The sequence below is a fragment of the Aulostomus chinensis genome, chromosome 12 (assembly GCF_037954235.1).
Source record: "Aulostomus chinensis isolate RoL2024-O1b breed Wild chromosome 12, RoL_Achi_v1.0, whole genome shotgun sequence".
NCBI lineage: Eukaryota > Metazoa > Chordata > Actinopteri > Syngnathiformes > Aulostomidae > Aulostomus > Aulostomus chinensis.
In genome coordinates this window covers 19,873,993-19,884,920 of record NC_141331.1, presented here as the reverse complement: position 1 = coordinate 19,884,920, position 10,928 = coordinate 19,873,993, and the positions used below count along the sequence as shown (strand labels likewise).

Here is a 10,928-nt window from a genome sequence, read left to right as displayed (position 1 = left end):
ACCGTACCTCTGCTTATCTGGCATTTACATATCAAAATGGCTGTTGTTGTGAAAAGGGCCTGTTGGCTTCCAAACTATTTGAAAAGTCGCAAATCATTTTTGGAGGTCTGCATCCTAATAAGCAGAGAAAACTCAACCATTTCACCAGTCACTCAGGTGAGGTTCAAACATTCATCTATACAAATGAGAGCAGCATGACATTTTTGACAGATGAGAACTTTAATATTCTAATTTTCTTTTCCGTTTGTGAATACAACTTTACGTTTACTAGTTTGGCAGATGCTTTTATTCAAAACAATTTACAAATGAGGAACAACACTTATGTTTCAGAAAAGTAAGAGACCACGTTTAGATGTTTCGGTATGCTACATTAAATAACCACATCAAACAATCAAGGACTTTCTATATTCCCAGGTTATATTTTTACCAAACATTGAGATATATTTGAATAAACACTGACATCTTTCAAGGCTCAATTCCAAATATGTCACTGCAAGATATCAGAGTCTGCCAAGGAGATACTCTGTGATAGGTTGACCTGAGGGTAAGAGCAGGAGGAGGAGGAGGAGGAGGAGGAGGAAGTCATCACAGGGTGGTGAGTGACATGCGTAGCCATGTTGGGGCCTCCCAAGAGCAGAGTCGAGGAGCAGGAGGAAGTGGGGGGGGTGAAGGGGAGGGGAGCGGACATGCTGTTCACTGTTGACATGATGGTGTTGTTATTGCTGTGGGGGCTGGAGGTCGACGCTGAAACAAGATTACATTTTAGAGGTTAAAGAGTGACTGATATGCGTAGCATGAGATCATCAAATTAATGAATTCAACTTAAATGGTGACGTTTTGACCACTCAGTCTAAAAGAGCAAAGCTTTTTTCAAATGAATTCAAAAAGAAGTTTGTTTCATGATCGGATCCGAGCGCCATTTGTTTCCACAGGTCTTCCTCTATATGTGTATGGAGGAAACACAAAACAAGGGAAGTAAGTTGTTTAGGGTTGAATGTGCTCAACACCCCCACATAAGGGAGCATGCCCACCACAGACAGCGGCCAAAATGACTTCTTCTACTTAGCTCTCTGCTATCGAATGTAATTAAATAATACAGTTGTGGGCCCCCTCGGACTCTTTACAGGTCATCAAATAAAATGGATCCTACTACTGTGGAACGAGCCAACTCAGTTCTGCTAGGACAGATGAGGGGTGGGGGGCATGGAAATGACAGAAAGAATTTTCATTCGTCCAGGCCCCTAACTGCAGGATGAGTGGTTAAACATCTGTATTGTTTTTACAGATGAAAAAAAAACAGGGATGCGGATAAAGAATCATACTTTACATATATTTGGTCTACATCAGGAGATACGTGAACAAATAATAGAGGGATCAAAACTGAGAAAATGAAGATTTCTCCTTGAGGAATTGTATGATAACAAAATGTTGTGCTTTTGAATCAAAACTGTCAGTGAGGAACACAACAGACGACCACAGTTCAAACGTGATGCGTCTCATCTTACCACAGCTTCCTTTGTGCTGCTGCTGCTGACAGCTGATTGAGAAGCCAGTGGGAGAAAGACCTGCAGCTCCACCTTGTGCCTGGAACAGAATAAGAGCAGGCTTAATGGGACAAATAATTCTTTCTATGTAACTGATCCTGTATTTAACTGGGACGATACCATGACAGTCTTACTTTGAGAGGGCTTGCTTGTTAATTATTCAAGACCCTCCCATGTTCTAGGAACAGTGCAATCAGGTAGCGGATTGACCGCGACATGTAAAGTAGGACGGCCTAATGTACTGGTTTCTACTCTCTGCTATCCAACCCTTGTGTAAGGGACAGAGTTGTTGTCCAACTAAAGATCATGGACTTATTTTAGTACGGGCACGCAACTGACCTGAACTTGGTTCAGACAAGCCTGGAGCTTCCTCTTCGCCCTCCATCTGGCCACCCTCAGTCTGGTCTTCTCTCTACGCTCTCGTACCTTCAACAACAAATACACGCACCACCACAAGACACTATTACTACATCTCTATATACTTTTTATTCGTTTAAATGGACTGATACAGATTATTTCTCGAATGTGTAAAAAAAAAAAACAATTCTGTAAGAACATTTAGGTACCATAAATGTGGGAGTTGGTAAAAGTACCACTTTATTTCACCTAAGGGTGTAAGAATCTGCGCCATTCTATACACAACCCAAGGTTTCATACTCTTGTGAATGACAATTGTTTTATAAAACTGCAAAAGTTTTATGTCATACACACATGCACGGGTAGCTTATTAGCTCGCTGATTAAGTAGAAAGAAGAGTGCAGTCACGAGGAAAATGGTGACAATACAGATGATTTCCAGTAATAAAAGCTGTGGTGAGGTCATCAAGTTGCCCTCCATTATCATCAGTGCCACAGATGAAGTATTGTCAGGTTCCATCACACTGGTGGACTCACCAAATCGGCCAGCAGTGGCTGGGGCAGACTCTTCTCCAGCTCCCTGCGTCTGTTGAGGCTTCGCCGGCGGAGCTCATTCCTTCGCAGTTTGTATTCCTCATACAGGCTGAGGTCTTTGGTCCATGGATGCACCACCTGGTGAGGAGGGATGCCAGAAGGTGCGGCTGCAACTGAGGGTGAGGAGGCTGCTGGCAGAGGCATGGGATCTGGGAGCACACACAGTTGTGAATATAACACATGTTGGCCGAACAGCCACACCCTACTAAAGTCTCTCTTCAATCCAACATTAAGGTGACTCACAAGAACTTTGTCCTGCTGAACTGAAGTCTGTTCGATTTCTCTGGCTCATCTGAAGTCGTGACCACTCCGTCGCCGACATTTGAGCCTGGAAAAGCAGAAAAGCAACGTATTAAGATCCACAGCAGATTCCATCTCACTGGTGCAGATCACAGCAGTTCATGTGACTAAACATCAGTCACAATTCACCGATATGCTTTCAGCATAATTTATCTGGCAGTCTTAAGTTTTATCGTCAGGTCAGCCCTCACCTCTGGCCCATGACTTTGCTTCACCTGGCTGTCCAGGAGCAGGGTGGCCATCACCTCCTGCTCCTCCTCTGGCTCCTCCTTAATACAGATTACATGCTCCTCTTCCTGCTGCTGCTGCTGCTGAGCCTCTTTCTTCACCTGCGTTACAAAAGGAGACGAAAAGGGATTTAAAAACTAAATAAAGAACAGTTTTAGTCTTGTCTTAGTTAAGTCATGTTCTGTCCAGGCATAAAAGTCGCTCTGTATAGCATATTGTTTGACTGTCTCAACAGTTGATGTGTTTGTGTGTCACCTGTGAAGTGGGAACGATCAGCGTGGAGGTATCAACCGGGGCGGAAACATCTGGGAACAGAGAGTCAGCAGCTGACTGCTGGCCCAACTCATGAGTAAGAGCCTGGGCAGGAGGGGGGGCCATGACAGGTTCCATGCATTCAGTATGTGGCTGTACGGTGATGGTCCATTCACAGTCATCCTCCCGCTCCTCATCCTTACTCAGAGCAATGTCTTGCTCTGGGGGACAGAAGAAACCTACAAACAAGCAGCAGTTTACTCTCATCACTTATATCTCTCTTTTTATCATTGCCACCTCATTTATCAGTCTTGCTCACAGTTGACGATACACATGGACACAAGTATCAGAACTTAATGAGGAACATTACTGCCATGCAAACACTGCATTTCATATTTAACTTACAATTCAAAATGCCTCACCTTAGGCTACCACCACAATGTTCAATTCTCATGTGACGAGGGAAGCAGAGGGGAAAAAAAGAAGGTCAAGAGAGAACAAATATAAGAACTGTAGCATTCCACTCAAACGTGATCTTTTCGGATCCCTCTCAGCTCTGTACCTGTGCTGCTGTCCAGAGATTCCACCGGTGTGCTCACTGAGAGTGAGACGGGCAACAGCAGGTCTGAGCTGGCCACTTGCATGTCTGACTGACAGCGCACTCTGATGGCACGCCTGCTGATGCTCTGTGGAGAGGTGCATTCTGGGAGTATAAACACAGGGATGAGTTAGTAGATGCTCACTCATAGAAGAGGTGTCAGACATGTCAGTGGTAATAACCTTGGTTGTTTCTTGCCAGTGCTCCTTCAGCCGCCCTAATCTGAGTGGAGCATGATGGCAGTTTTTCTGTGGAGGAGACATCTTCACCACCTGTCTGTGCTTGGGGGAAGGTGGACTGGTGGATGCGGACCAGAGTGGAGGCAGAGGCTCTCTGCTGAAGCTCCTCCTCCACTCCTTGCCTGTAGTATTTCAGCTTTAGCTCGGTGTATCGCAGCTTGGCTCGAATATTGTCGTTCTCCTTCTCTTTTAGCGCCTTCTCCCTCTGCAGTGCAATGACATCCCTCTTCATCAGAGCAACTTGAGATTTTAGCTCCTCAAATTTGACCCCAACTACTTTAAGCATCTCAGCCAGCACTGTCTCCACAGCTCCGTTCACTGCCCGCTCCACCACTGCACCCATCTGGCCTCGAATTAGGGACACAGCAATGCTGACATCCATTTCAATGAAGCTGCGAAGTATTTTTTTCCTGCAAAAAATAGAAATATTGTGACAATGACACTGTCTGATTAATTACTCAGCACGTACAGGTTTTCATAATCTCTGCAATTGGTTGACTCAAAGCAGTCAAAACAAGAACTGCAATGCAAAATACATGCAGCATTGCAAAACACTCTTAATATTGCAGATGATGACAATAATTCTGACCAATTATTTGGATTGATTGAAAAAGAAATGTGAGATTGTGCAAGTTCTATAACTATGAAAGACAAGTAAAAACAAACAGTAAGTTGTATCTTTTTTTTATGTCCTGCAGGCTGACTAAGCTGCTTGCCAGTGAAATCCTACTTCCCAGAGTTTAAAAGCATACCATCTATTTATCACAACTGTTTTGGGTTATATTCCAAGGATGAGACAAAACTTGATGTGAGAAAGACTGTTCTCCCAGTTATATAAAGGTAACACCATGGCAGGTTCTCATACTGCTGCTACAAGTGCTCAAAAAGCTTTGGAAGGTAAATGCGTCACCATATATTTGTGTAGATGAAAAATTGTCTTAAAGAATATTGCAATAAACAATGCTACTGTCATTTTGAGAACATTTTATGATGCTGACACCATGGTAAGATAATAATCTGGTAAATGTCCACCTCTTAACAGTGATAAGCCGTTCTTCTTCAGAACATTCAATCAGAATAGACTGAGAAATATTAAAATATCCAAATATATAGAGAAATAAAATCAACCACAAAAAATTGATGCGCTAATATGAGCAAGCACGCATGCAAGTGTAATACACAATATATTGAGTTCAACAATACCACTGTCTATCTATTTTACAATAAGTCCACTATTCAGTTATATTTAAGGTGATAAGTGCTCAAAGGAGGTCTGTAGTAATAACTATATTGACTTATGGGTCAATAGACAGGAACTCAATAATTTAACCTCAACATATTGACCACTGAGTTTAAACGTGATTGTTCACATTACTTATGCCTTGTGGTTAATTCTACATAGTTTTTCCTTATTTAGTCGACCTCGGCACTTAAAACATTGCAATGTCTGACCTGTCCGGATGTTTTTAGAAGAGTGCAATTGCATTATCGTTCAATCTCTATTATGAAGAGCATATAATATCATTTATCGTGCTAATTTTAAGGACGAAAGATGGTCCACCAGGGTTTGTTATGTTAACAGGCCTACCTATAGACATGGCAGGTCTGCGACACCGGTATCAGTTAAACTTGCTGTCTCACCAGCAGCTTCGTTGCTTGTATTTGTCATCGCTAAAATTGAATAAACCTGAAGAAGCAGCTGTGCGGTGACGTCGAACGGTCAGTAACTACCGTAACCTTTGATCAGCGGCGCAACGCTGTTGTCCGTCACTGGTGTGACAAACATCAACGACCGCAGTTACAGATGCGAGAGGTACCACGGCTCCCTAAAACCTTTCTACAAACCCGTCTTACGTATCGGGCTGCTAATAATAACATCATCATAGCGCCCCTCACCTGTCTGGGGTTTGTATAATGTGAATGTTATGAATGCTACTGTACGGTATTGACTCGTAATACGTTGGAGACAAAAAAAATCGAATAAATAACAAAACAAATCAATTACCGTTTCTTCTTGAGTCCTCCGAACGCTTCTGCCAGGAAGCTCTTCGATTAATCCACACAGAAAACCTTTGTGTGCGTTTATATATAGTTTTTCCTCTTTTGTCTCAACTGTATAGAGAACACCTCCATGTTTGTCTTCTTCTTCTTATCCTTTGCAAAGACTACGCTGTTTAGCGTAATACTGCCACCTGCAGGATGAACTGAGCCGACACAGCACGTCATTTTTTTCACGTTTAACTCATGCAGGTATTGTAAAATTGCTTTAGTATCGTTCTAATTTTTTTTAACCTGTCCTGTCCTGTTCAGCAGCTGGGGCAGGCAGTATATATGTCCCTGGTGCCATGTTGTGCTGAAAGGAGGAATCCAATACACTCCTCCTCCATCTGTGTTTAAATTTACTGGGAATGGTATTGGTTCATTGATAAAGCTACCGGACGAGAACAGGGACAGGAGAGGGAAGACGGGGGGGGGGGGGGGGGGGCAACAAGATTATTTTTTTTAAATGAAACTTAAAACTACTCCTACTATTGCTAATAATACTATATGTCTGGCGATTGCTGTCCTATTTTTAAATATATGTTCCATATTCACACAATCCAGCAGAATGTTTTTGCTACACGATGAAATAATTTGGTTTCCAATGCCCAAGCCCTTATCTGCAATTTCCAGGAAGTATTAACAATGTGACAAAATGAATGACTCACTTTTCAAACTCCTCCTTGTCCGTTTGTCCGTTTTGGTCAAAAATATCCACATTTAATTTATGCACTGCGGCTGAAAAGTTATTATAAGTATTTTGGTAACCCAAAAGTTGCAAGTTATGAACAAAGTGATTCGCATTTTATCTCGGAGAAAAATATACACATCAAAGTTAAGTACCCAGCAAACACAGGAAAATAAATATATAAAGCTTGCAGCAGCCTTCCATTACAGAACTGTCCGAAATTTTTGAGATGCAGTTTCTCTTGTTCTCTTTTGTATCTCTTTTCTTTTCCTTCCTTTCTTTGTTAAACTGACTATTACATAGTCAGTTTTCACAATGAACTAATGTGGTTTTTTTAAAATTTCTTGATACGTATGTTTACATCATGGGAAATGCTTTGCAGTATTTTGAAGGTCACTGATTGAGGACAGTTTTGGCAGAGACAATATTCATTGTCTTTAGACTTTGGTTGAATCCTGGAGGCCGGGACAGTCCAGGGGTTTTTTAATGTTAGCAAGATCTTTTCCTCATACTGTCCCAAAGTCCTCTCACTTCAAGAGCCTGCCCTTGTTTAAGGCTTCACCCACACGCTTGAAATCTCATTCCAAGGCGAAGTGCTCCTTTACTAGGGTTTTGCAACCCTCGCTGTCGGTGTCCAGCTGGCCACCGTATGACTTGTAGTGCATCTGTCAGTGAGTGAAAATCAGACCCCACAAGGTCCAGATTCCAGAGATGCTGCTGTCATTCTCGGTTCCAAACAAGATGCCACTTGCACAGGTGTTCCTCCTGAGTTTGTAGAAGCACTGACCATCCCTGTGATAAGGTTGCAGCTTCTAAAGGTAAACATGAGCTCCTCAGTGTCATTCTTCATTCTCATTCCTTGGCGTAATCTTTGTCTCAGGCGGCAAGGACGCGATTACTTCTCTCTCAGTCTTCTATCATTTCCTTTTTCTTTTCCTGTGTTTTGTTTTTTTAAAGCTTGACTGTCTTTTGCTCTCATCATCTGTCTTGACACAATCTGTGTCTTAGGCAGTGAATACCAGATCTGGTTTCTGAATCTTGATATTCTCTTCTAATGGCTTGTTTTCCTCTTTCCTTTCCTTCTCTGTCTTTGGTGCATGTCTGTGGCTTTCTCTCAGCAGATTTACCAAGAAAAGCAAAACAACTTGCTGGTTCACACACATCTCAAACCAGCAGTTGATATTACTGTAGGCTGGCTGAATAATGGCTAAAGAATCAGCTTGTATGGGACCAGCATGGAGCAGACCACAGTGACGTCAGCGAAGCCTCTCTCCCAACAGTAATGTACAGGTCATCAGGTATTGGTTTGCATTGCGAGGACACATTTCACATCAGCCATGTTCTCCTCCAGCTGCAAGACTGCTTTGCCTGCACTGAATGCAGATTTTTTGAAGACCAGGATCTGGACACATACACTGAGTCTGTCCTCTTCTACATCAGGAGCTGTGTAGAAAATGTCACAGAGGAAAGACAAATCCGGGTCTTCCCCAACAGGAAGCCCTGGATGACAAATGAAGTCCAGACCCTGATCAGAGCCAGGAACTCAGCCTTCAAGACGGGGAACCAGGCTCTCTACAGCACTACCAGAGCCGACCTGACAAGGGGCATCAAACACGCCAAGGTCACCTACAAAAACAAAATAGAGGGGGACCTAACAAACAATAACCCGCGTCAGATGTGGAAGGGCATTCAGGCCCTGACCAACTACAGAGGCCATTCCCCTCCCACATCCCCCAGCAGCAACAGCAGCCTGCCAGAGGAGCTGAACAGCTTCTTTGCCGGGTTTGAGACCACCACCAGACACCTGCAGGCACTGCCCCCCCTGATTCCAGCACCCCACCTCTCTCCCTCCGGGAGCAGGAGGTGAGGAAAAATCTATGGGCAGTAAACCCCAGAAAAGCTGCTGGTCCCAATGGTATCCCGGGGGCGGTGATTAAAGCATGTGCAGACCAACTAACAGGGATCCTCACCAAACTTTTCAATCTCTCCCTGACACATGCCACCATCCCCACGTCTGAAGGCCTCTACCATCATCCCCATCCCCCAAAAACCTGCCATAGACAGCCTGAATGACTACAGATCAATAGCCCTGACATCTGTAATCATGAAGTGTTTTGAGTGGTCAGTCTCCCACCACATCAGACTGCCTCCCTCCCTTCCTCCCTTCCTCCCTCGACCCCCACCAGTTTGCTTACAGAGCACACCGGTCCACGGAGGACGCCATTGCTCAAACGCTTCACACAGCGCTGAGCCACCTGGAGACCGGGCAGAGCTATGTGAGGATGCTCTTCGTGGACTTCAGCTCAGCGTTCAATACCATCATCCCGGACATTCTCCATGACAGACTCCTGCAGCTCTGTATCCCCCTTCCCACTTGTAACTGGATTAAAAATTTCCTGTCAAGCTGCCCTCAGTCGGTGAGAATTGGCTCCTACATTCCTCCAAGACTCTCACTCAGCACCGGATGCCCTCAAGGCTGCAACCTGAGCCCTCTGCTGTTCGGTCTGTACACCCATGACTGCACTCCAACCCATCCAACCAACCGCATTATCAAATATGCGGACGACACCACCGTGGTTGGACTCATCCGAGGCGAGGATGAGACAGTGTACAGGGCGGAGGTAGAGCATCTGTCTCACTGGCGCTCAGACAACAGTCTGACCCTGAACGTCCGTAAGACCAAAGAACTTATTATGGACTTCAGGAGAAAAAGACAGAACCACAACCCCCTCCTCATAAACGGAGAACAGGTGGAAACTGACACCACCTTCAGCTTTCCGGGCACCCACATCTCCTCCGACTGCTCCTGGACCTACAATGTCAGGGCCTTGGTGAAGAAGGCTCAGCAGCGGCTGCACTTTCTGTGCGTCCTCAGGAAGAACAGCCTGGACCACAAGCTGCTGCTGGGCTTATACCACTCCTCCGTGGAAAGCGTCCTGACCCACAGTCTAGGAGTGTGGTACGCTGGCTCCACAGCAGAGGGTAGGAAGGCGGTGCAGAAGGTCATAAATACCGCCCAAAAAATCATCGGTTGCCCTCTGCCCACCCTGGAACACATCTCCTCATCCTACTGCCTCAGGAGAACCAAGGCCATCACAGCTGACCCTACCCACCCTGCCCACCCCTGTTTGACCTGATGCCCTCGGGCAGGCGCTTCAGGTCAATTAAGTCCTGCACCAGCAGACTCACAAACAGCTTTTTCCCCTGGGCCATCAAGACTGACAACACCCACAAACACAGTTAAATGCACACACACAACTGTCTTGACCCCCCCCCCCCCCGATCAACAACCATCAAACTACCTCATCCTGTACTGCACCTTAATTTGTTCTCTGCACTTTGTAATGTCCTTTTTGCACCTTTCCCTTTTTTTTTATTTACATCTTGCACATTTCTATTGTTTCTATTTTTACTGTTCTTACATTGTTTATTGTTATTTATTGTATCTTTTCTTTTGTATCTGCAATTTGTGGTGCACGGTGGCTCCGGAAGAGCGCCCTTTTTAACGATTTTCACTGTACCCCCCTGTACGGCGACAATAAAAAGATTCTGATTCTGAGTCTGACTGCAGATATAGCAATCAAGGATACACCTGTGGCATATTATGAAGATTATGATGATTTATGTTTATGTGTTTACAAGTGTCTCTGCAAGGACGTGCTCACAGCCCATAAAGAGAAGTTGAAAGAGGGAAGTCTCCAAAATATTTACAGATATTATTACTGGGCAGTGCTGACTACTGCACCACCGTGCAGCCCTGTTTTTTTTTTTAAATAAACAATGAAAATCAACATTTTCTTTTTTCAACTCATGTGACCCAGGGACTCCAAATTAATACCTCGTTAGGGATGGATAGGTAATATACCTATTTTGTTAAATCTTATTTTAGTGCATTATGAATTTATAGGAATATTTTAGTTGAAAATGTTCTGTAATGAGATGTAGGTACTTGAAACTAGTTCCAGATATTAGATCAAGACTGGCAATTAAGGATAAAATTCTTGTTTTTAATCATTTCACACATAAAATCAGTATTTTGGTTTTTCGGTAGCTTTCAAAGAATCTAACCTCGAGACAAATACCAATTCT

At 44.0% G+C, this 10,928-nt stretch overlaps 1 protein-coding gene across 2 annotated transcripts; it reads right to left on the bottom strand.

Moving 5' to 3' along the window:
* Positions 1 to 200: 200 nt before the first annotated feature.
* LOC147252444 (uncharacterized) lies at positions 201 to 6,263 on the bottom strand. 2 transcript variants are annotated; one of them, XM_086221319.1, is made up of 10 exons: positions 6,117 to 6,263; positions 4,055 to 4,521; positions 3,837 to 3,977; positions 3,278 to 3,513; positions 2,986 to 3,123; positions 2,738 to 2,822; positions 2,438 to 2,643; positions 1,884 to 1,970; positions 1,506 to 1,584; positions 201 to 744 (listed from the first exon to the last, which is right to left on the bottom strand). In XM_086221319.1, exons 2-10 carry the CDS (start codon positions 4,491 to 4,493, stop codon positions 488 to 490), a joined length of 1,668 nt encoding a protein of 555 aa, XP_086077445.1. In that variant the 5' UTR covers positions 4,494 to 4,521; positions 6,117 to 6,263; the 3' UTR covers positions 201 to 487. The 2 variants fall into 2 exon arrangements, with proteins under 2 accessions (XP_086077445.1, XP_086077446.1); XM_086221320.1 differs by having other exon boundaries at positions 3,278 to 3,495.
* Positions 6,264 to 10,928: the final 4,665 nt, after the last annotated feature.

What these genes read in the sequence shown, in the direction of transcription:
- LOC147252444 (XM_086221319.1), bottom strand. Translation starts at nt 4,493, where the DNA reads ATGGATGTCAGCATTGCTGTGTCCCTAATTCGAGGCCAGATGGGTGCA. An exon ending in TTCAGCAGGACAAAGTTCTT is followed by an intron (nt 2,644 to 2,737) that starts GTGAGTCACCTT and finishes GTGTGCTCCCAG; the next exon opens with ATCCCATGCCTCTGCCAGCA. An exon ending in AGCCACTGCTGGCCGATTTG is followed by an intron (nt 1,971 to 2,437) that starts GTGAGTCCACCA and finishes TTGTTGTTGAAG; the next exon opens with GTACGAGAGCGTAGAGAGAA.